This window comes from Scleropages formosus, chromosome 7 (genome assembly GCF_900964775.1).
Source record: "Scleropages formosus chromosome 7, fSclFor1.1, whole genome shotgun sequence".
Classification (NCBI taxonomy): Eukaryota; Metazoa; Chordata; class Actinopteri; order Osteoglossiformes; family Osteoglossidae; genus Scleropages; species Scleropages formosus.
Window position 1 is genome coordinate 32720924 of NC_041812.1, and position 25996 is coordinate 32746919.

Sequence of the window (25996 nt, forward strand, 5' to 3'; positions counted from 1 at the left end):
ATGCTGCTCACAGTCTTCCCTAAAATATTAAAATAAAAACATAACACCAAACGAAAAATTTCATAACGTGGTTATGTGGTCTGTAGTTAAAAACACACATTATTAAAATGTTAAAGCGGGGAGTTCGAGATATTTGGTAGGACATGTACCGTATTGGTAAGCACACAGCACACGTTTCCTTTTCATTCGGTTAAAGATGCTGATAAATGTGGGTGACCGAGGTACTCACCGCCACCCAAATCAGCGCGTGAACCGCAAATTCTAGAATGAAGTGATCGACTTCACCTGAACGGAAAATTCTCCATACAGATGCTGTACCGGTACGCTATGTCAGTCATCCATCCAATCACAGAGAAACGTTGACAAGAAGGGCGGGAAGCCCAGCGATACGGAGGCTATCAAATGACGTAATATGGAGTCCGAACCAATAGAGAGAAGGAAATGTAAATAAGCACATCCTCAGTAGGCGGAGAGCTCTGCGTTGCTAGGCGTTCGTATGTCCCTGAACGGGAAAGAAAGTACTAGAAATCACAAAGTAGGGAGGAAAGAAGCGATAAATAAATGAAGGGATGCCATACGGGAGGACACGGGCGACAGAATAGGAGAAGAGTTGTCCACAATCCAAGCAGGAAAGCACAGTACGTATGGGTATTTTAATAGAAATACAGATGATGTCAGACCGACTAGTGTTCAGTGTGAGAATCGTGTGTCACGACATGCAGTGAGATGGGATGAAACAAATAACGACATGCCATGGGTGTATTACTTTCTATTGTTGGGAAATACTAGTAAGATAAATTATGGCAGATAAGATTAAATGATGGCGTATTCTTGGAGGATGAAGAGATGTATCCTGTGAGCCTAGTCGCCATATTCTTCTGCCTGATATTGAGAAAGCATGATTTACAATTTTTGCAGTCACACACAATTTACCCCCCCCCAGCCTACGTCGTTTTGGGACTGAACGTTAATAACACCTTCCGAATTAAATACGCTTTCTGTCGGCATTGATGTATTGCACAATTCTTACGTATTTGGTGCAAATGTAATAGTCAAGTTTTTTGGAAGTGTGGTCATTTAAGTCGCAGTAGCTGTTACCTCGATGTGGATTTCAAGGCTGAGCACGAGCCATTTCAGCGCCCGCTGACCATTCCTTGAACTAGGACCTACTAGGTGACATTTTCTTTCTAAACAACCCTGAGAGGTTCTAAGACAGTTTAATCTTTAAAGGCCCTGTCTTGAGATAATAACTTTGCGCCTTTTCCGAAATACAAGTGCTCGTCCTTTGCGCTGGCGGGAGATGCTTGGCGTTCGCGGCAGTCTGGCGGAGACGGGGCTCACGCGTATCGTCACGTGACCTCCCCTTTTCACTTTAAAGCTCAAGGGCTGCATTTTATTATGGCAGCCTGCGTGGCTTCTTCTTGGTACCTTTAGTTTATTAAGTCCTTGTTTGCGTGAAAGTCCCGTAGCAAAACCTTTTTAACGCGAGGAAAGTGCACAATTAAAAGCAATTTAGGGTTATAGAGCTAGAGGTTTGGCTGTTACTATCGGGATTAGCGTTTCACTTGCCCTGCTGTGCTGGGGGATGCATAGTGCAACTCCTGACTTCATATATATATATATATATATATATATATATATATATATATATATAGTAAGATGTTGTGATTCACACTGAGATACTGTAAGCTCTCCTTTGTCTGGCAAAGGAGTCGTTTCAGTGCATGTTTTGAGGAAGTGAGCATGAAAGGAAAGGGCAACTTCAAAGCCTCTGTTTTCCACTGGAAAAAAGAACAGTTTATTTTCATAACCATTCACATTATGTAACAGCTTTTCTAAGTGGTCTTTGTTTTAAGTCCTGCAGAAGAATATAGCAGTTTTTGTTAACTCTGCTTGACTACTTGATTACTCGGGAGATGTGCTGTATTCATGTCACTAAATTATTAAGTATTTTCCATACACCCATGTACAGTTAATTATTTAAAACTTGCTGGTACTGAATGCATTTAGACAGCACAGCAAAGATTTTAATATTGCATTTTTGTATTGAATGCTATGTAAAGGTTTAAGGATGTAGGCAAGATGATCTATAGCAATATTTTTTTCTACACTTCTGCACTTTCACACATAAGGTACTATGCTATGGTTGTATTGTTAAAGGTCACTTAGGTGATTATTGGTAGTGTCAGAGCTTCAGCATATCTTGAGGACACTGACTGAATGGCATTGCCTTTCTCTACAGGATGTAAGATATAAAAAAAAAAATTGGGACTTTGGTGATTAGCTTCCTGCAAAGGAATTGGCATCAATAGAAGTAAATGGCTATGTTGGCAAGTAACCATCATATGTAATTTTTTTTAAAAAATCTTTGTCCAACAGGGACGTTTTATAAGGTGATAAGGTGTCTTCCAGAGTTCCAGTCTGGAGCACATGGGGACAGTGTTGATCTCATTTAGTTTGGGTCACATCGCCGGTGCTTTAAAATGGATACAGCTCAGTCTCTCGGGTGACCACAGGCAAACCTTGACACCCAGCATTTGTAACCTGCACACAGATATGCATGTGTGAGGAAAATTGAGAGGTGTGCTGGGTAGCACTTGTGCTATGTAATTTTGACCAAGGGGTGTTGGGTGCCATAGAATGTCAGGTGGTATTGATCCCCCTCTCTGTTTCAGATTTGACCTCATCACTGTGATTTTGAAACTCTGAAGAGAGTGGGAAGGCCATAGCTGAAATAAGATTTCCCCCCCCCCCCCCTCCCTGGAGAAAATTTGACAAGGTGAGTATAGATATGTTTTTAATTCCATGCAGTTTTTGTCACAATTATTAAATATTTGTTAAATGGATCCAATCAGTTCTGAGTAGTTAAACTTTTGATTAGCTTTATACAACTTGTTTTTCTTTTTGTTTTAACCTCCTTTCTGTTGGTGTTAAGTTGACCAGTTTGACCCCTGTGTCCACTCTTTTGTTTCATAGGTCCATCATGAGTGCTCACGAGGGGGATGTTCACACTCTGGCTCCAGAGATGCCTGCCATGTTTGATGGGATGAAGCTGGCTGCTGTTGCCACAGTGCTCTACATCATTGTACGCTGCCTGAACCTGAAAAGCCCCACTGCGCCGCCTGAAATCACTTATCAGGACACACCCCTCAACCATTTCCTGCTCAAGTCCTGTTCTCTCTTGACCAAAGAGTAAGAACTTTCTGCTTGGTTCTGCTTGATAAAGAAGTTTTCTGAAGTGCTGCAAGTCTACTGAAAAGAAGATCATTTATTAAGGCCTACATGAGCATGCTTTATAAAATCATGATGATGGAAGAAACTGTTTCATATACCCCCCACCCATTATAACAATGACTTTGATATAAGGCTTCTACTAATGTTTGAAACAGTTGGCAGCTGCCTCCTCTAAATTACTGAATTAATGCTCTGGCTGTTTGTACATTTTTGTGAAATACATGTAAAAATTTACATCGTACCAGTTATTTTGCAGTAATTTGTAATGAAATTGAGGTATTTGCTTGCAAGATGTATGGATCCCCCCCCACACACACACACACACATACACACACACAAAGAAAAAAAAAACAAAAATTTAGGTTTCTGGTGAATGTTTACCCAGAGGCATTCTTAGCCAAGGTTTTCCATCAAATTCAGAGAGGCTCAGCTAGAGAAAGTTTGCGAACCCAAGCTTTAGAGGATTAATAATTAAGGATGCTCATGTTATTTTGAGTCCCAGGATTAGCTGTTAAGTAACATGTGAGCATCTCTACCCTTCCTGTAATGACCACCTTTTTTGGATACTTTGGTTCTTACCGACTTAAAAAATAGTGTCCAGAATGCCTTGTTATGTAACATGATTGTTTAGGATGGCTGTTACTATGAGGATTACAGTCGGAGTCCTTGGGGTGGTTGCCAAGCCAATGTTTCATCCTTCAGAGATGCTGAGCTGGAGCTTGTCTTCTCCCAAGTGCTCCAGTCAGCACTGTCTCCCAGAGTAAATGTTATCCTGCCACCTTCTACTCGGCAACCTTTGGTGCAAGACTCAGGATGGGCAGATGGCTATAAAGACCTTGTATAGTCTGAAAACTACATTAGTCATTCATCACCACCCAGCATTTAGGTGTCAGTTACTTTTATTTCTGACTCCTTTTTTTTGTAATGTTTTACTAGTGCGGACTCACAGACACATTGAACATAGGCAGGTTTTGCTTTAAAACTGCTCGCCAAGTTACTTGATTATCTGCAACTTTCTGATCAATTTAACATTATGTAAAAATAAGTACACTTGAAATGTTTTTTTTCTTCCTTTGTATTGGGAAATGTGTGTAAACACTGTTCTTGAGGAAACAAGTGAAATAAGTACAGATAATTAAATGTAAATTCTACTAATGAGCTGAGGGAAGAGGTTAACTCACCTTCTCTCGCTTGTCTTGTTTCTGCTGTAGGGTAGTGCAGATACAGGTATTACAAACTCTGTCAGAAATTTTAGTACTGTATAATGCATGTTGACTTTTAAAACCCAACCTTTGAAAACAAAACATTTCAGTATAATGAAATGTATCCAAAGCCTGTTCAGTATTTCTGCATTTACTTAAACATGTCAGTCAAGTAAAGCAGCTCAGGAAGGGTCTTTTGAGAACTGTTGAATGTTCATGGAAGAAAACTTCTAAAATACAGCTTTCACAGTCTTGTTCAGAATGTTACTAAATTTGAAAACTTGATTGGTTGTTACTGTGCTTAAGGTTTATCCTTCATTTGGGCAATGAGTCATTCTCTGGCCAGTTCTTACTCCAGACTGAAAGATTGTTTGGCAGTAATAAATATCTTAAGGCACGATTTTAACATTTTTCCTTCTCCAAGTTTTAGCATTGTGTTGCAAACTTTTCGCTCAACGTTTCACTTATTATTCAGTTAAAACAACTTTTAATTTCTTTTGACATCCATCCTGGTTATGGGGTTATTAAACAAACAGAGCTCTCTGTTAATCTTTGATTACAGGTGTCTTTTAGGGACAAGTTGTGAGATAACCAAATAGTCTGCCCCACCATAAGGATAATGACTCAAAATACCCTACATATCCTCTGCTCCTTGACCTAAAGAGGTTACACAAGTCTAAGAAACCTACTTAATGGAAAACCATTCTGTTCATAATGGTCTTCCATTAATTAATTGTTTATTTTGGGGGAAGTGCAGCAGTTAATGTGGATCTGAAAGTTGCTGGTTTGTGTTCCACTTTCTGCTACTGCTATAGTTCACTCAGGTAAAGTACTTTGAACTGCAACAGCACCTAGCTGTATTTAGGTAAGTCCCTTTTAGGAAAAAGCTTCAACCAGCAACATATTATTAATAATAGTATTTTAAGTTGATTGCATGAGTGATTACTGCAGTAAGGATGGAGTTATGTCATCAGAGCAGGAACAGGAAGAAGTGTATAGGGGTGTGTGTGTATATACACACAGAGTATATATGACTGGTTATGTAACAGGCAATGAGTCTGCTGTTGTCTATTGTGCACTGAAGATGGTGAGATGTCTGCATACTGGTGCCTTTGCCTACATTGTGGACGTCTACTATACCTCTCCCTTTCTCTGCTACTCTGAAGGCAGTCTAGTGGAAGGAACCATCTCACATTATCACACTATTTTGTTTCCTTGTTTCTTACATTTTTATCCACAAAATCTTTAGCAAATTTAATTTTTACTTCTTTGTTTTTATTCATGGAAATTATCAGAAGCTCCCTTCTCAAGGATACAACAGCAAGACTCCTACAGTTAATGCATTACAGTGAGCTCAGCATGAATGGCAAGAACCCATAAGATTTTTCTGGTCCTGCTTGTGTTCTGCATAACAAAGAGTTAGCACCTATAACTGTCTGCTAGTCATCAAGGTTACTTCAAATAATGGCTTTTAGCAACAGAGCAAACAGTAAGGTCAGATGTAATGTGTTCTTCATGCCGTGCAAAGCTGCTACTTCCACAAACCCTGCATATCTGATTTACATAATTTTTTTTGCATTTCCTATACTGTTGGTACAAATCTACCTTAATTTAAAATCTTTATGTGGCATCTGTGCTTTTGTCCCAGGTACATTCCTCCCCTCCTATGGGGAAAAAGTGGACACCTGCAGACAGCTCTGTACGGAAAGTTGGGACGAGTCAGTTCACCACATCCACATGGGCACCGCAAATACTTACCCATGGAGGATGGAGCCACTGCAACCTTTGACCTCTTTGAACCACTAGCAGACCACCAAACTGGAGGTATGGATGATACAGTAATGCAAAAGAGAAATTAAATGCAAATACAGTCTTGGGAATGGTGTTCCATGCTGTAATCTTGCTTGCCGCTTTTGTTCTTGATTGTTTTAAGTTGCTGTTGGGTCTTTTCTGCATATGGCACTACAAGATACACACATCTAATTTTAGTAAACATGAATATTGAGAGTTGTTTATGTAATCCAAGCAAAACTGGTACTAAGATTCGGTTCATTACTCAAACTTTAAGTGAAATGTGTCACGAAGCGGGTCAGGGGCTCGTCACTGGTTGTATATGCAGCTGTTTGTGTAATGCAAACTGGAAAAAACAGTGGAATTAGTATAAGTGGCTGCAAGGAGTGGCCATGAGTTCTTTATGTCTGCACGCGTAACTCTTAAAATTGTTTTTAAAAAAAAAAAAAAAAAAACTTTTTGCTGAGTTGTGCATCACTTAAGAGGAAAATGTCTGCGAAACTGTGAATGTCAACAACCCTGACAGCTATATGGAGAGGGGCAACAGTGGGGTTTTTCAGAGCTGAACAGGGCGATACCAAAGATTGATTCTCTCTCCCCATTCTCCCATCATGGAGGTATGAGAATAATCTTTGAGGTGGTAGACAGCCCCTCCCTCTGGTGAGCCAGGGCTGGTGCACATGCCTAGGAATTTTGATTCCCTTAGGAGGAATGTTTACAATCAGAATGAGTTATTGGTCAAGTGTGCTGATGCACAGATGGAATTTGCTGTGGTTCTGGATGCTTTTAGTATTTACAGACAACAAACAGCTGACACAGAAATACAGAATAAATAAATATTTAGAGCATACAAACATGAGAGTATAAATAGTAGTATAATACAAAAATGTAAAGAAAGAAATTACAAAAAGTGGTTGGATATCCGCAACGCAATGTAAATAAAAGCTGATACAGATACCTGCCCAGAGCTAGACCACTGTGTTTGGGCTCACCTGCTGCTCCATGTTCCCTTCTTTTACCCTCCATATCATCCAAAATTCACTAATATCCAGTGCAAGCATTATAAAAAATAAGAGCATAATTATAAGAAGTAAAAAAAAATACTAAGTTGTACATTATTGACGTTGAAGTGCATTAAACTGCACATCAGCTTCAACATGGAGGTATTATGTGGAAATGGAGGCTGACTGACATGCTTCACTTAAGCGCTGCCTCAACTGGAGGATGTAAAAGGCATTGAATCATTTAAGCTTGTTTACATTGTGTTTTTCTTTTACACCTCAACTCTTCTGAAATACTTAAGACAGCGCTTAGTATTTGCTATCTGTTGGTGCATTGGGTATCACTTTGGCATGTAATTTCAATTGTGTAAAAAGTTTGTTACTTAGAAGTTAAGTCTGGGACCAACTTTATTCATCTGTGGACAGCAGGTAGTATATCAGTTAAACATATGGACTTTTAAACTAGTTCCTGCGCCACACCTCACTGCTGCTGTCGTACTGTTCAGTAAGGTACTTCAGTAAAAACTAAGTTGCTTTGGATAAAGCATCAGCAACCTAACAAAATACAGAAAATAATGCATATACAGCATAGTTTTGCTAAATTCTGCAGTATTACAAGTTAACTTTTTTAATGTACCACACCTGTATCAGTGTCTCAACACAAGACGTTTTAAGTGTTATAAATGCTTTAAAAGTTTCTGTAATTCAATAAAACGATCCCCCCCCCCCCCCCCCCTTCGCCCTTCCTCAGATGATGTCACTATGGTAATATGTCCAGGAATTGGGAACCACAGTGAAAAGCATTATATCCGCACATTTGTGGATTATTCCCAGAAGCAAGGATACAGGTGTGCGGTTTTAAATCATCTGGGAGCCCTGCCTAACATTGAGCTGACTTCGCCCCGCGTGTTTACATATGGTAAGGCTGAATGCAGTGCAGAATAATTTGGTGTGATTTCTAGCAATTGATACATTGCCCTTTTTAAAGTATGTCTTTCATACATGTAGTCAGTTCTATGGTTTCTATGATTTATTGCAAATAGTGTCAGCTTTGCAGTTCTTGGGTTACTGAAGTTTTCATATATGATTTTAATTAGTTTTGTCTTTTTTTTTATTTTAGAGAGATAGGTTTGTACATAAACCTAAGTTTCCCTTAGACAAAAGCATAAGAAAAATAGATGATGCATTGCAGAAGCACTGATGCTGTAGTCAGTTGATGGCTTGATTTCTGCTTTCAGGTACCTCCAAAAATCTAATGTATATACAGATTTTTTTTTTTTCTATTTTCACACTATAGTAAGCTGGCAGGTATTTCTTATGTGAATTGATTAGATGGAAATGAGAATGCGGGCTATACTTGCAGGCTGCACCTGGGAGTTTGGGGCCATGGTAGGCTACATCAAAAAGGCCTATCCCCAGACTCACCTCGTAGTTGTGGGTTTCAGCCTGGGAGGCAACATTGTCTGCAAGTTCCTGGGGGAGAACTGCAACAACCAGGAGAGAGTACTGTGCTGTGTCAGTGTGTGCCAAGGTTACAGTGCCCTCAGGTGAGAAGCTCCCTGCCAGCACAGCCTTTGTGCACACAAATTTGCTTAAAACTTATAAAAAAAACAAATGTACTGAAATTAATTGGTTAGAACCAAGATAAAGTATAAAGTATTATGTTAACGTGTTTTTAGATTCCCTTTGAGTAGAGGAATTATTTATTTTCCCTGTAGTGATGCTGCTTTTGTGCAGTTCATAGTTTAACATTTTCTATACCACGGACCCATAAAAGAATCCAAAGTTAAGCAGTTCTCCTAGAAACATGCTTATTAATTCATAGAAAGTATTGTACTTAATTCATTACACTGAAAATTGATTACCTTCATATAGAATTCTGTCATAGATAGCAGTAACACTTTAATTTTTATTTGATTTAGACAGTGTTTTTCAAAGCAAGCATCTAGCAGACCCTCATGAGTTCCATGGACGCAAGGTTAAGAACCTGTCATGCAGATTAAGACCAAAGTAATTGTACTACTAAGTACTAATTGTACTACTAATTGCAAAGTAATTGCAATTACTGCAAAGTAATTGTACTACTTTATTATATTATCTTTATTTGGGTTGTGACACACTAAATGTTTTTTGGCATCTTCATCATACTTTTGACCTTATTTTAGTGTTTTTCATAATTGCCGTACTTCCTCTTGTCCCGTGTATCAGTTTTCTGTATATGTGGTAGTGGGTGGAGCCTCACAACCTTCCTGACTTTGACTTAGGGCCCAAGAGACATTTCTACAGTGGGACCAGTGCAGACGGTTCTACAACTTCCTCATGGCAGATAACATGAAAAGGATCATCCTGTCACACAGGTAGCATAACTGTGGAAAAACAGGGATGAAAACAATAAGTAAACCAAAGCTAACACTATTATATTCAGTCAAATGTTTCAGCCTTAATGTTCTGTTCATGGTTTGTCAATATAGCATTGTGAACTCAAAAATGGAAATTAACTGTACTGTGTTCTCAAGTTATAATAAAATGGATGCTGACTATATGTGAGAATCATTGCCCAAGATTTGGGTGAACTCTTTACATAACAGCACAAGCTGAGGTTTTGAACTGTGTTTGCCAGGGGGATCTTGTTTGGAATGAGCTCCAGTAAGATGAAGGATGCAGACATGAGTCGGCTTTACACTGCCACCTCTCTCATGCAGATTGATGACAATATTATGAGGTAGGCAACATCTTGTGTAGCTGTGTGCCTTTGGTGGCTTTATTGTTGCATGTTAACATGGCCATTGTTAATTTCTACTTTACAGAAAGTTTCATGGTTACAGCTCAATCAAGGAGTACTATGAGAAGGAGAGCTGCGTGCATTATCTCCACAATGTGAGTAAGCCATTCTCATTCACTGGATTATGCACTTGTAGTCACTTTGTAGGGCTTTATTGGCATTAAGAAATTATTTATTCGTAGCTGGTATGTCAACAGTTAACCAATAAGGTAGTTATCGATTAAAACAAATCAGTAAAATTCAAGCTTTCTTTTTTTAATCTATATTGGGTAGGTCTGTGTTATGTATATACAGACATCCCTCAATTGACAAAATTAATCTGTTCCTGAAAATGGTTTGAATATCAATTTTGGATCCCAGAAGCCTTGTTTTCTATTATTTAAAAAAAGGGGGGGATTTAATAATGTATTCCTGCTCAATCCAAATCACCAAACCAGTTTTCCCAAATATCTGTAGAACATTCTAAAACACCCAGAAAACGATCAGTCTGTGATTTCGGCATGATGTACAACACTTAGTTTTGCATTTTCATTTGTTTATTTAGCAGACCCCGTCCTGGTTGTGTCCTGTCCCCCTCCAGCCTTGCGTGCTGCGTTTGCTGGGTTAGGCTCCCCGCGATGCCGCTTAGGACAAGCAGTTGTAGACGTGTGTGTGTGTGTGTGTGTGTGTGTGTGTGTGTGTGTGTGTGTGTGTATTTAGCAGACACTTTTCTCCAAAATGATGTACATCTCAGAATACTATACAAATGTGCATTATACCTGTTACCTTTGCTGTCCTGCTTCTAGACTGTGGTCAGAAAATCCAGGGCCATTTTCAGTCTCTATTACTGCTTTAGGATAATTTCACTTTTTTTAAATTGATCAGTTCTTTGTAGGCTGAGCAACAAACCAAGTGGGGATCTACGGAGCACGTTGCATTTCTTGTGAACAACTTTCAAAAACTGTGCAGTGCTGTTAAATGAGCACAGATACCTGAAGAACCATCATTTGAACTTTTCCTGCTAATTTCTCTTTTTTTCTCTGCAATCGTTCCATTAAGTAACGCAACTAATATGGCTGACAGACACACCTGTTGAATTTTATACATTTCCCTATACTTCTGCACTGTCTTAAATCAACACTCTCATCTTTAACATGCCAACAGAATGAGACATGTTGATCCAGACAAACCAACTGTGGTACATTACTGCTCTTCCACTTCAGTCACACAACACATGGTTTTCAATTTTTTTTTTCCTGCTTACATTCCATAAATCTAAAATTGGGTATCAAAAGAAGAGAGCATCACAGGAACAGTTAAACAAAAATTTTACATTAATAAATCAAGGGATGCCTATATGTTTTTGTGTATTAATGTGTATATATGTGTGTTATATGTGTGTTCATCTGTATTGTAGTCACACAGTGGGCACCCAAGAACTTTAATAACTTGTCTCAAATCCTGCAAACCTTCATCACGAGTTCCTTTAGGCATTCTCAGTTACCAGCTAGGGATGTAAATGTTGAAAATATTTTCTTTGTTTTTGGTTTTATAATTAGCGAGGTGTGAAATGTTGCTCCAGCAGTCTCAGTAAGTGATAATGGGCATGTCTTTCAGCAGTGGGATGCAAGAATATGGCACAATTACCAAAATTTCTGTCCCTGCTTAATCTCTACCCACTAAAAAGGTGTTCTTGGCTGCCAATGCAACTTTGTGGCAAAACCACACAGAAGAGTTTCTATTTTTATTTCGCTACTGATGAGGGTGATATAATAGTTTGGGAGGTAAGCATTAAGAGGTATCTAAATTTTGCTTTAAATGTTTGTGTTGTAGCTGTTGCCTAAAATATTTTATTCAGTGAGCAAGTAACTTTGTCTTTTTTTTTTCTTTTTTCCCCCTCAGGTAGATGTGCCATTGCTACTGGTTAATTCTGCAGATGACCCCCTGGTCCACCAGTCACTTTTGACCATCCCACACACACTTGCCGGTAATGTTATGGTTTCACTTTCTTGTAGCTGCAGTGTTGGCCTGTTGGTGCAGAATTTTGAGAACAATTAAGTTTTTGCAGTAACACATTGTTGAGTCCTGTCCAGATGATTCTCTCTGTGGATTTCTGAATTCTGCTGGTGCTCCTGTCTGAGACATCAGGACTAAGGGAACTGTAGAGGCGAGTTTTAATTTAAATCTAAAAAAAAGATACAAACTCTCCAGCAAGTTCACTGTCTTTTAATTATACTTTTGGCTGTTTATCATCTTTCCCAGTTGCGACTGAGCCTCACCCAAACCCAGGGTGTGGTGCAGCATGTGGTGTCAAGTATGACACTAGAAACGTGAGACTATACAGTGGTGTTCTCTCAATTCTCCACATACACCAGACTGGGATACAACCACTTTGAGACCAGTCACTCTCACACAACCATTTTTACATACCAGTGAAATAATTAACATTCTTTTGTGAATCAAATGCTAAAAACAGTCCTACTGAGCAAGAGGATTAATAGCACATATAATTTTACTCCATTTGCTCTATGTTGATACTGGCATTTCCTTCTCCACCCACAGAGAAGAAACCCAATGTGATGTTTGCTTTAACACTGCATGGGGGCCACCTTGGCTTCTTTGAGGGAGCAGTTTTGTTTCCAGAGCCCCTTACCTGGATGGACAAGGTCATTGTGCAGTACGCCACCACCATCTGTCATTGGGAGCGACACAAAACGCCATGCCAGAGTGAGGCTGACTGCTCTGAGGAAAAGGCCTGATTCACCCTTCCAGCAAGCCATCGTGATGGTTCTTCACTCCACTTACCGCAAGGGAAAAATCCTAATTTTTACCTTGTCCTCACCCACCTGAGTTCCATTCTCAAATCACCTTTCAGCAGTGGTGTAACTCATTACCCCTTAGTTTTCTACTCATTATTCAACATTCACCCCAAGAAAGTTTTAGCTGTCAAAGAAAAAGGAAGAAATACAATTAAAGCTTTGGATTTTTTCCCCCAAAGATACAAGGAAAGCCAGGAGGTGGAGGTCAGGGGAAAGGACACTGCAGTGGAATGAACTGGCACTGTTTCGTACACCCCCCTGCCCTGCCAGCCTGACGGTGCCTGGAGCTTAATGTGGTTTTTCTTCCATCTAACACATGTACATTGGGAGGAGAATCAGTCCAGCTTTAAAACATCCAAGGTGAAGTTGATTACTGATGAAACCCAGTCTTGGTGACAAGTAGAGGAAAATTTCAAGTAGTGTTTCAACTCCTGCTCTGCACGATCATTAATTCCTGCTTCCTGGACCTCATTTCAGGAGCCTTAATTGGTTCAGTACTTCTAGAACGTTCCTAATGTCAGGTCCGAACCTACAGTCAAATCTATGGTCTGCTAGACATTGAAACACAATCCCATCATCTTGCCTTTCCTGATTTTTCTGTCATAAATCACAACTTACCTGTGAAATTCAGTCATACTTAGTGAGCCATAGTCTTTGAATCATTGCACAGTGGTTGAAGTCCTGATGTGGAAACCTGTGTCAGACTGAGAGAGCTGACAGTGTTGAGCTGAGGGAGGCTTGGAAGTCTGTGGAGGCTAGGTCATCTGTTCCCCCAGAACTGTCCTTTCCAGAGCCTGTGAGCAGCTCTGAACATCAGGATATCTTTAGCACAGTAAAAATGGCTGTATAGAGAATAATACAGCTCTGTATTCTGATGTTATTCTTGCTACGTAAAAAGAAATCTGTAGTAATGTACTGTGCAGTGACGAGCTCTGAGTAATTGCAGAATTCTGCTCTGTATTATACTGTCAAGGGCTCTGAATGACTGTACACCCCTGTGTTCTGCAATGCCAGGAGCTCTGAGTGCCTGCAGATCCCTAGTCTGTACTACACTGTGAGGAGCTCTGAAGGAAAACAGACTTCTGATCTATATTGTACCCTCCGGAGTTCTGAATAGCAGGTCTCAGTACCCTTAGGAGCCCTTTGTGATTGCAGGCCTCTAGTCTGTACTACGGTTTCTCTGAGCTCTGAGTGCCTGGTGGTCCCTGGCTTGTACTGCGCAGTGATGAGCTCTGACCTAGTGATTTAGGTGTGACATGATGGTCCTCCCCTTTGCATGACCCTGCATGAAAGTATGAAGCTTAATCCAGATGGTTGCTAAGTATTGAGCATTTGGAAGCCCTTCCACGCAACACTGTCATATTCCAGTAGCGTAGTATTGTGTGTAATGGTGATGCTCTTCAAGGAGGAAGAGATGACAAGACAGGGGTCTCACCACTTTACAGGAGCTTTGAAAGATCTTTTGAGCTGTCATTTTGATGAGCTTTCTGTCATCACTTTGTCCTGAAGAAGATGTACATTTTCCTTTTATTTATTTTTGTCTTTATTGTTGTGTTGACTGAACGTGCTTGAAACATCTTCTGATGAAAAGTTTAGTGGGTGAGAGTCAGAGCATTGAGTACCCAGGAGACACTGATGGGAGTTTGAATGTGCATCTCCAAGCTGTGTTGGAGGTCACCCTTATTCTGCATTCAGTTCACCCCTTGCTGTGTGCTTGGTTATAAGGGAGGATTTTTCAAAAGTGCAAGGAATCCAATTCAGACACATTGCAGTCTTCTTGCACTGTCACTCTGTTTCCCTGCTTCTCATTTACATTTACATTTATTCATTTAGCAGATGCTTTTCTCCAAAGCAACATACATCTTTGCAAAACATGAAATACTGTATCTGTGTGAATAGATTCTGCTTTTGCCCAGTTTTAAAGCCAGCAACTCGGTGATAAGTGAGAAAGTATCTACCTACCTTTAACTCCACCATCTTTTTGTATTGTTTTACAGCTGCATTTTTTATTTATGCATTTACCAGATGCTCTTCTCCAAAGCAGCATACAAAAGTGCATTCTACCATTTTCCAATTTTATGTAAATATTACTTCATTCCTATTAATTGCTTTTATTTTAAACTATTAACAACTTTACCATAAAAGAATTTTATTTTACATATTAGCTTTTAAAGGTGGTTTTATAATAAACACTATATATAGAGTAGTTTTATAAACAGCAAAAATTAAAATCTGCATAAAAATTAGAGCAGTAAAACATCAAGAAATAAAGAGAAAATGGTAATACAAATGATGACAGGATAATGAGGAAAGGAGTCTTTAAATGTGTTATTAGAAAACTATTGGGAACACGTAGGCCTTAAATTGCATGGAATGTAACATGTAGGACTCATGTAAAGCATGACTGTCCATAGTGTAGCTCCCAGTTTGCACCCTGCTGAGATGTGTGTGAAAATATGTGGTGAAGCTCTGACACATGCTGCTGGCTGTTACTGAAACAGTCCCTTATTTTCTGTAACAGTGAATTGATGCAGTAAATGAATTTCCCAACTATATAAACAGGTAAATCATTGTAAGTACTCTAACATCGTCAGTTGCTTTGGAGAAAAGTGTCAGATAATGAATAAATAAGAAAGTAGCTGCTACTGGGCTCAAGAATAGGACTAGTATTTACTTTTAAGGCTCCATGCCATATTTGTTTGCTGGCACTCTCTCCCTTGTGAGTTTTGTCCTCTGTAGCCTTAGTATTAATTTACCACTCTGACTGACAAAGTACCATGTTTGCACTATAATTATAATGGTAACATTCCTACTTGTCAGCTGTTAATTGGGAAAGGCATCTTGACTCTCTTCAAAGGGAATACACTGAACATTTTTGGACTCATGGTGACTTGTGATAAGGACAAGTCTCTGTCAGCCCACTGGCACCTCTGGGCATCTAAAATAGAGATGTCAGCTTCTCTCTTGGATGGGCTGTCCCTGCTGTGAGTCCATATGGTCAATTAGCTGCCCACTGTCATCCTGTGTCGCTTGCTCATGGAGTGAAGCCCCCCCAAGCTGGCCAGGAGAGCACCATTCTGCCAGTGCCAGCAGAGTGGCAAGCTCCTTCCACTGACCACAAAGACCAGCTGGGTACCTGTGAGTGGAGGACAGGATCTCAGCATTATACATTGATCACAGCAGCCGTAACTGTTACGATAAAGACTTCAAGACCAAAGTGTCATTTGTACCATTGAAAGGCTTGTCAAATGCCAAGAGAGCCACTTCAATGCAAGAAGAACTGAGCCTCTGCATTTAAAGTATGTCGCTCACTTAACAGAGGGAATCGGACCCAGAAGAGTAAAGGTGTTTGAGACACAAGCTCCTCTGCAAGCCTTGCTCTGCTTCTGTCGCCACCATTTACACCAACAGATTCAAAGGTTGTGGATGGATATCTCTGCATTAGATAACGCCAAATGTCACAGCAAAGTGTAATTTTCAAAATTTTTGTATTATAACCAAGTTTTATTTTATTTGTGTATGTTCACTTTGAATGAATGTATGCTGGTTGTCAAATTATAGAATCTGTTGTGCAAAATCTTGATTTGGGCCACAAGGCCTGTGGAACATGCACATTTGGGCATATAAAATGAGAAAAGAGCACTTCACAGTGGAAGCCTTCAGAGGAAAAAGAGTTGAAAGGTATAGAAAATTTAGTTTTGACTATGACTTCTTCAGTGAACTGTGAGCTTGAACATTTTTATTTGAATGTTTTATTGAAATTTATTTTTATTTTCCAGTTTGTCAAAGAAATGTTCCAGCTCTTCTCTGCAAAGTGAGTGTATCATGACTTTGAAAACTTCTGTCAGTCTGCTCCCAGTCTTCTATAGGGTTTGGGAGCAAATTACCTCATATTATCGATTTACAAATTGTGGGAGCGCTGCTTTGTCTGTCTTTTTTGGTAGAACCATATTGACTGTGGTTTTTGAACAAAGACCAGAACCTCATGTATGAGATGTGAGGCACTGGTGCCCTCTTCTCCCTGTTGGACAGGGGATTGGGAGAAAGCAGTCCACTGTGTTCACACTGAAAGTACTCATCTGATTGCACTCTTGTTCATGTATTCCATGCAGGTGTATTGGAGTTTCAAATTTAGGCACAAACATGTAATTTGACATTTTTGTGTAAGTGCATCACATATCTATCACTTGTTTGTGGTTTTTCTCTCTCTCTCCAAATGTGTGTTAAGTATTAGGTTTTGTTCCAGAATAAATTATTTTCTTGTAAAGCGCTGTCTGTGCTGAAAGGTCGTGATCACGTTGAATGGTTTCTTTCGCGGCATCTACCGTGTGGATCTTTTCAACTTCCGTGAGGTGAGACTAGAGAGAAAAGTGGGGGGAAAAAAGCTACATGCTCACCCTCTTCTCTCCTACTGTAACCAGTTTTCAGAGCATCTCAAGTTCCCTGTGAATGTGATGGAAACACCTTCGTGTGCTAAATGTATGGAGATGAATTTTGTGTTCACATGCAGCTATATGGCAGTAAATTGGCTCAGAGATGCATCTCTTCAGCTGAACACCAAACTGTGGTCATCCTAGGGTGGACTCCTTGGTCTTTTTCCACCTGTGGTGATGCATTGTAAAAAGCACTAGTCTCTTGGTAGAAATTAGATAATTGAAACAAATTAATAGCAAATGCTTAGTTTTTGTTATTAGGTTCTGGTTATCGTTTTTAAATTAAAGTATCTGGAGTTACATGGCTCTGTGTAAAATCGGCTCACTAAAATGAAGTTGCAAATAATGACAATTTTAAAAGGGATTCAGTCAGTGATATCTTCGAAAACTCAGAAATCGAAGTACAAAACGGGAGCATGTATCATACTCCACTGTAAACATTGTGTTTTAGTAATGCTCTCCAGGTATGATTTACAGAATATAAAAACAGAAGTAATTATGGCTTTCAAAGAAGAGGCTGCATTGATCGAAGGTATTTCAGTACAAAATATTTCCATAAAAAAGGATCTCCTATGTTCCACACTTACAGGTTAATGTTTACAACTTATTCTCCACCGAGTGGTGCTGTTAGCAGCTATGGAGGTGGGTGAATTGAATTGTCACTCTGCTCTTTTTCATTCTGAGATTTATTTTTTGCTACTGGATTCAGTCCTAACAACTCTAGGAACTTTAACTGTGAGTTTAAGGCTAAAGGGGTTTGTCTGCAGGTGATCCCAGCTTCATCCTTCCTTGGTGCCCCCCCCCCCCCCCCTGCCTGCAGCAAAGAAGAGGGGGAGATGGTGAAAATTAATATTGCAGCTGGTGCTAAAGCAGCAAGAGCCCTGCCTTACACACAAAGGCCCTAGTTTTGAATCTCACTTCCTGCTTTAGTACCATTGAATAAGTTTCTTACCCTGAACTGCTCATTTTACTTTGTCAATGTACGTTTCCAGCCAGGTTTCTAGCATAGCAATAGTTCTTAAACCCTTCACAGTCATCTTCTAGAAAACAGTTCTATAGTGTTTCTGTCATTTTCCCAGCATCACTGTAGTCCAGTGTGAATCATACTTGACAGGCTGAAAAGGGCTAGAGTGCGGTGTCTTCAGACCCAAAAAGCAATGTTGCTGTGGCTTTGCCATCGTAGCTGAGTGCCTTTCCATCAAACTCCAAAGGCAAGATGTCAGCATCGAGCTCCTTGAAATAGTTTTCCAGCTCATCACCATGAATGTGGATCTGGAACCCAGGACCACATGAGACATGGTCAGACTGAGACCTATCAAGCACTTCAGCCTTCTGTACAGGACCTGCTGAGGAGCCACAGCGATTGCCACACCTACCCTGTCCAGCAGCTTGCTTTTCATGAGTGGTTTGGCACCGTTATACGTTGTGGTGAAATACCAAGGCTGATGGATGAAGTGCACAGACTTGAAGCGAGCAGGGAATGAGTCCTACTTGGGACAGAGTGAGAAGCATTGCTGCGTTAGTCGGCATGAGAGGGTTACCCAAGCACAGTTGTGGAGAGAGCGAAGGTCTTTGACATCACCTGCAACATGTCCACCATCTTTTTGAGGTCGGTGGTCTTGATACCGGAAGCCTGCTGCATGGTGAAACCCTTGAAGTTTTCGACAAGGCAGAAGCCGTTGATCTGCGTCTCCTCATTTTCCAGGAGCTTTTCCAGGATGACACAGTAGGCACGCAGAATCTGAGCAATAGGATCATGCAGAAAACCCACCCTGTCATACACCATGACTGCAGAAATATGTAAACATGTTGTCACATACAGGAAGACTGCAAAGTCTGCAATGACTTAGCACCTATTGCCATTTTTTGCTATTTCTTGCTTAGGAGCAATTCAGAATTAAGATCAGCTTAATAATTCCATATTGAAATATGTAATGAGACATTTTACTGCTTATTAATATTAATAATTCACACACAGACATTGATGGAAGCTGCTTGTCCCAAGCAGGGTCACAGCAAGCTGGAGCCTAACTCAGCAACACAGGGCACAAGAGTGGAGGGGGAGGGGACATACCCAGGACGGGATGCCGGTCTGTTGCAAGGCACCCCAAGCGGGACTTAAAGCCCAGACCCACCAGAGAGCAGGACCCGGCCAAACCTGCTACGCTACCACGCCCCCCAATGTTAATAATTTCACATGTTAAATTATATATCAAAGTAATTTTAAAATGTCAAACTTCATACCTTTCCTCATCCTAATGAGTCACGTAAAGCAACTAGCAGGTAATGAGATGCTTTTTGGGACTGATCAATTTACATCATTTTACACAGACCTGACTTCCTTTTCATAGCTGCAGTTCACCCTCACCTACACACAGGATGTGGTGCAACTGATAGCATAGTAGTTGAAACTGCTGCCTTTGGACCCAAGAGCTGCAGGTGTGAATCCTACACCTCTAGCTGTAGTACTCTTGAGCAAGGTACTTACTCTGAATTGTTCCGGTAAAATTACCCAGCTGTACACATGAGTAAATAACTAAGTAGCTCAATACTGTAAGTTGCTTTGGAGAAAATTGTGAGATAAATGGGGGGAGTCACACTCCCAATGCAGCAGCATATTTTGCCAGCTTGATCACACAAAGCTCTGTGCAAAAGCACAGATACCTCATCAAATGTGATTTCCTCATAGTCCCAGTTCTCGATGTTGAAGAGCAGGACCACACGACCATACTTGTCCCTTGTGTGCAGGACACCGGGGTATCCAGCCTCAATTGTGCTACGCACAGCCTCTGGGGTTAGGTTCTCAAAGAGCTCAGGGTACTGCTGCCGGAAGCGCACGTAGCCTGCAAGCAAAGGAAACTAGTAACATTAGTTATCTGACACGCTAGTGCATTGATCAAGTATTACGTCCTGTTCATGGTGGGCTCTTCTTAGCCTGGCACCTGGTGCTTCCAGGATAGGCTCCTGAGCACTGTGACCTCACCACAGGATCATCAGAGAGAGCAAGTGACTCATTGTTTGCTATATAGTCACTTGTCTTACTTCGGGGTCACAATGGTCTAAAGCCTATGTCAGAAGCATAGGGAGTAAGACAAGTTATGCCATGGAAGGGATGCAAGTACATCACAGGGAAATCACAATTTTTCACTCACACACACACACTACGGGCAAATTAGAGTCACCTCAAATGTGTCTTTGAACTGCGGGTGGAAACCAGAGCACCCAAAGTTAACCCACCAAAACACATGCAAACTCCACACAGACTGAAAGGAGTGATCCCCATCTCTAAATGCACAACCAGGCAGTGTGAGACACAAATATTATCTGCTGCCACACCCATTGTATATGTGCAAAATAAAAATATCGTTTTTGCATGCAGTGTATATTCAGTTAAAAGCAACACAAGAAAGGGCTCCCAAAAATAAGCAGAACCATGTGATTATTTAAAACTCCTGTAAATGCCAATATGCTTACATACATTTAGCTGAAGCTTTTCTCCAAAGCAACTTATTAAGGTATTAAAAGAATTACAGGCAGTCCCTGGATTAGAAAATAATTCTGTTCCTAAGTCTGTCTGTAAGTCAGAACAGTTAGGTATGGTTCGTATTTAACGTCAGTTAGTCAAATGTTTATCTTAGTATATCGTGTATCATGTATCTTTCTATGCATAAAAAACATTAAAGAAACACTTCCGGATATACTAAAACATCTTTAATATAACAATACAGTAATAATAATATAGTGTAATGATATAATAATAATATATGTTACTACAGTATTTATAATAAAGAGAGACATAGAAAGAGATAATAAATGTTACTACAGTATTTACGAGAGAGAATGTGTTTGTACCAACGAACTGCTATAGACTCGCAATATTTTGATGCCCATCGCAAAGTAGCGCCCGTTCATTATTGTGAACCATTGTATTTAACTCAAATTTTTAATATAATAGGTTTTACATTTACATGTATTCATTTAGCAGATCTTTTTATCCAAAGCGACGTACATCTCATAGAAGATATGTGTGCCTTACATTAGCAGAAAGAGACACTTAGATGCAGACGCATAATACTTAAGTAAAGTTAGTTTCTTACCAACGTATGAACCAATGTTCATCACATGAGTAGCTGTATAAAACTTTATCTGAATATCGATGATTCCTGATCACCAAAAAATATATATATATATTTTTTTAAAAATTATAGAACGGGGTGGTTCGTAACTATGGTTTTGTACGTAAGTGGGACGTTTGTAACCCAGGGACTGCCTGTCCCATTTATACAGCTGGGTAATTTTAACTGGAGTACTTAAGGGTAGGTACCTTGCTCAAGGGTACCACAGCTGAAGGTGGGATTCAGATGTAGCAGCTCTAACCACTATGCTACTAGATACTTACAATTACCATAACTGAAAATGGAGAAACCTGAGAAAACATAAAAGCTTAAATAAATTTAAAAATAATAGAAATTAACCAATTACCTAATCTGGAGTGCAAAACCTTTACACATTAAGTCAGTAACAGTAATTAATCAAAATACTTGGATGTGGCCGTAAAATGAGAGCTTGGAGAAAAACCTGAACTTCAGCTCAAAATTGTATAGTTGAGATCAGGTCTGTAAGACTACCACAGTAATTCTTCATGGCAGATGAACACAATGCCAACAGTGTCTCTGTTGTTTTGCTCTCGCGGCATCGTTGAGCGTAGGACCAATTAGCTGAGGTGAGAGCACCCGAGCACTCGGGCCTGGCTCGCTCAGCGGACCTTGCTTGTCCCGATCCAGGCAGCCATGCGTGAAGGTGCACCACTTTCTGCGTTCCGTTCGTGTGAGAACCCGAGCAATGTCGAGCGCTGCCCTAGTGTGGGAATCCAAACTCCGACCCACCACTGGCATGCACCCCCCCAGCAAAGGCACCACTGTTATTTGCACACAAAGGAACCTTCTGTCATTAAGGATTCAGACCCATAGAATCTCCAGAAGCCCCAATTAATAGAAGAGAGAAGACAGGATTTGGGGATGAACGACCAGGGACAAAGGCGACTCTATGGGCCGTTTTGTAGTCTGTGGAAAAGTTACAATGCAGCAAAGGGCAGTGAAGTCACTGTGTCACTGCGTGAGAAGAGCGCTCTATAAAAATAAATTGAACTGAATTGGATTGAACTGAAGCGCCACCCCTCTGGCTCACTTCACTAGAGCATGGAGGTACATTCTGAGGTAGAGGAGAACCAAGGTGTTTAACTTGACTTCTCCTCCTGGACCCCCAATGTGTCCCAACATCAGACCCTGGTCCAGCAGCTCATTGGTGCAAACGTCCTGTGGAAGCTCAAGTCACTCACCCTTCATGAGGTCATAGGCACGGCGGATGTCGTATTTCCGTGCACGGACGAACCTAAGCAGCAGTGAATCAGGCTTGTCCCCGAAGCGATCCAGGACACCCTTAGTCACTTCGTCCTCGCCAGCCTTCTCCTTAATGATGGCGCGCAGCTCCTTCACACCAGACACTCGCTTCTCCTCTGTCTCATTGAGCTCGTCCTTTGCCTGCATGGGCATGACAGAGAGGACACGTTGACATGAAACGCCCTACGTCTCGAGGAGACACATCCAGTATGGTGGGTACCTTCTGCACTGTGTGCTCAGGCAACTTGGCACAGGGCCCAAACACGGGTCCGTGGTCCTTCACCGTGAGCCTCTCCAGCTTGGATCTGAGGGCCTGCTCCTCCTCTGACACCATTCGGAAGGTTCCGGTCTGGGCAGAGACAGACAAGACAGAATGGTTCAGTAGTGCTGACAGGTCACTGCCGTTACTGTGCCAAACAAGTCAGGAAACACACAGATGGATGATGACTTTGGTGGGAAAGGCCAACAGTAATCCCATCCTACATGACTTCAGAGCCCATGTTTGAGACAATAGAATGGAGAGTTAGTTAGAATTTCATTCTACATCCTTTGTTTTGGAGCAGAATCTTTCTACAGAAAGAACCTGGAATGTATTAACTCACAACCTCAGCCATTGTCAGCAGGTTCTTCACGTGGCTTCGCTCTGGATACTGAGGAGAGTTTGAGAGCTGGGAAAATACCACAGAGCACGGGTCTGAGTCCGGGTGCGGTAAAACACAGTAAAACACCGTTGCAAAAGAGATGTCTGCTATCACTATGAAGACATGTAACACCTAAAGCTGGATGACATTTGTACACTTTGTAGGTACCATGGTGGCACAGTGGGTAGCGCTGCTGTCTCACAGTGCCTCGGTGGTGTGAGAGGACGTGGGTTTGATCTTTGCTCAGTCTATGTGGAGTTTGCCTCTTCTCCCCGTGTCTGTGTTGGTTTCCTCTGGGTGCTCTGGCTTCCTCCCACAGTCCAAAGACATGCTGCTCAGGTTCACCCACAGTGTGTGAGTGACAGAGAGAATGTGTTCCACTGATGTATGGATAAGTGATGTAGTGTCTCTAGCAGTGTAAGTCATGTTGGTGAATAAGGTGTGTGGGCTGGTAATGCTACAAAGTATCCATTGTAAGTCACTTTAGAGAAAAGCATCTGATAGATAAATAAGTGTAAATGTTGACCGACTTAAACTTGTTGGTGTATTTGAGCACCATATTTACGTTGCTTTCAGGCCCCAGACATTGCTCTGTTCTATAGATGGCTGAATGACTAGGGGGTTCTGTGCAGTATGTCTAACACTGAGTCACTGAAACACTGGCTAATAATCATCATAAGCTACTTTAGAGAAAAAAATCTTCTGAAAGAATAAAGATTTTAAAAAAAAAGTTGGCGTCCCACTAAGAAGTAGCTGATACACATTCTCATAGTGGGTTGAGCTCTGTTTAGAGAGACCCTTATGTTCCACATCATTTTCTGCAAAAAAATTCCAACTGAGTGGAAGATTCTTAATATTATTTTTAACATCATTATTATATACTGTATATAATTTACATTACATTTTGACACAAACACGTTGCACATTTACTGCAATTTACATATTGTTTAAGCAACTTCAGAACAGCTGGTAGTGTGGGGGTTAGTGCTGCTGCCTTTAGACTCAAAGGTTGAAGGTTTGATCCTCACTACTGGCTGTAGTACCCTTGAGCAAGGTAGTTACACTGAATTGATTCAGTAACATTACCTAGCTGTACGAGTTCTTCATAGAGCTGAACCAAGTGACAGTTACTTGATCTCTTTGACAGAATTACTTTGTTTCACCTGTCTGTGTTATTGCTCACTGATGAATACTCTTTACAGATGGAAGAACTGCAGTCATCTCTCACCTGAAATGTATATATAGTTAACTTCAAAAAAGAGTTTTGTGGTTCCATTAATCAAAACCACTGATCAGAAAAGCACAAAGATATTTTTTTCCCCTCATGTATTTAGGAATGCAGTACAGGACTCATGTCCTCAATGGGATATGAAGTGCACTGAGCAGATCCTGCTTACCTTGGTGCTGGGACACAGGTGCAATGCTGGCCTGGAGGAAGCAGTGGACAGAGCGTTAGTGTTGTGGAGACAGCGGTTAAGGCACGGCAGAGAGTGCTGTGAGCTCAAGAGCTCTCTAGTGCTGAGCTGTGTACCAGCAGGTATTAGACCGTCACACTGGATTATTCCCAATGGGTTCCCAACTAATCAGCATAAAAATGACGGAGGGAGGAGAGCAAAGGGAGGAGCAGATTAGTCCTCCAGCCAATGGCAAAAAGCTAAGAGGAAATAGGAGACAGGAGGGGATTCGAGGGAAGATGAGCAGGAGGCAGAGCTGGGGACCGACTCAGTTCTATATACACTGTAGAAATTAATGAAGGAGAATTCTTCTTCTGTGTCTCTCACAAGAATGACGAGTCTGCATACAGAGAGGAGGTGCAGCGGCTAACGGACTGGTGCAGAGCCAACAACCTGCCTCTGATTGTGGACAAAACAAAAGAGATGGTTGGTAAATTCAGGAGAGCACGGAGCGACCACTCTCCGCTGAACATCAACGGCTCCTCCATGGAGATCGTCAGGAGCACCGAATTCCTTGGTGTTCACCTAGTGGAGAACCTCACCTGGTCCCTCAACACCAACTCCGTAGCCAAGAAAGCCCAGCAGCGTCTCTACTTTCTGTGAAGGTTGAGAAAGGCCCATCTCCCACCCCCCATCCTCACCACATTCTACAGAGGGACTACCGAAAACATCCTGAGCAGCTGCATCACTGCCTGGTTCGGAAATTGCACCATTTCGGATCGCAAGAACTTGCAGAGGACAGTGAGGACAGCTGAGAAGGTCATCAGAGTCTCTCTTCCCTCCATCACAGACATTTACACCCCACACACCCCTCACGCAAACTCTGCACCCTCCTGCCATCTGGCAAAAGGTACCAAAGTATTCGGGGCTCACGGCCAGACTGTGCAACAGCTTCTTCCCCCAAGCCATCAGACTGCTCAATATCCAGGGGCTGAACTGACACCAACCCACACCCACATACACATACTGACAGTTTTTTTTGCTGCTAATTAGTATGTTTACATATATAGTATTTTTTATGATATTGTAATATCTTCTGTTTTTTACCGTTTATTGTTTTTTGTGGGGATGCAGTGGCGCGGTGGGTTGGACCGCAGTCCTCCTCTCCGGTGGGTCTGGGGTTCGAGTCCTGCTTGGGGTGCCTTGCGACGGACTGGCGTCCCGTCCTGGGTGTGTCCCCTCCCCCTCTGGCCTTACGCCCTGTGTTACCGGGTAGGCTCCGGTTCCCCGCAACCCCGTATGGGACAAGCGGTTCTGAAAA

General features: G+C 41.2%; 2 protein-coding genes across 2 annotated transcripts; one reads left to right on the forward strand and one right to left on the reverse strand.

Moving 5' to 3' along the window:
* The first annotated feature begins 472 nt into the window (after positions 1 to 472).
* Positions 473 to 14847, forward strand: LOC108942067 (monoacylglycerol lipase ABHD2-A). The gene is made up of 11 exons (XM_018765127.2): positions 473 to 638; positions 2676 to 2779; positions 2977 to 3192; positions 6085 to 6260; positions 7980 to 8147; positions 8592 to 8775; positions 9493 to 9585; positions 9849 to 9950; positions 10036 to 10105; positions 11892 to 11976; positions 12552 to 14847. The coding sequence occupies exons 3-11, from the start codon at positions 2984 to 2986 to the stop codon at positions 12746 to 12748; spliced, it is 1284 nt and encodes a 427-aa protein (XP_018620643.1). The 5' UTR covers positions 473 to 638; positions 2676 to 2779; positions 2977 to 2983; the 3' UTR covers positions 12749 to 14847.
* A 3519-nt stretch (positions 14848 to 18366) lies between these two features.
* LOC108941996 (retinaldehyde-binding protein 1-like) lies at positions 18367 to 25644 on the reverse strand. Its single transcript, XM_018764998.2, has 9 exons — positions 25590 to 25644; positions 25278 to 25463; positions 24679 to 24709; positions 22861 to 23047; positions 22580 to 22781; positions 19906 to 20084; positions 18824 to 18982; positions 18618 to 18728; positions 18367 to 18513 (listed from the first exon to the last, which is right to left on the reverse strand). Exons 1-9 carry the CDS (start codon positions 25642 to 25644, stop codon positions 18367 to 18369), a joined length of 1257 nt encoding a protein of 418 aa, XP_018620514.2.
* Between the last annotated feature and the right edge of the window lie 352 nt (positions 25645 to 25996).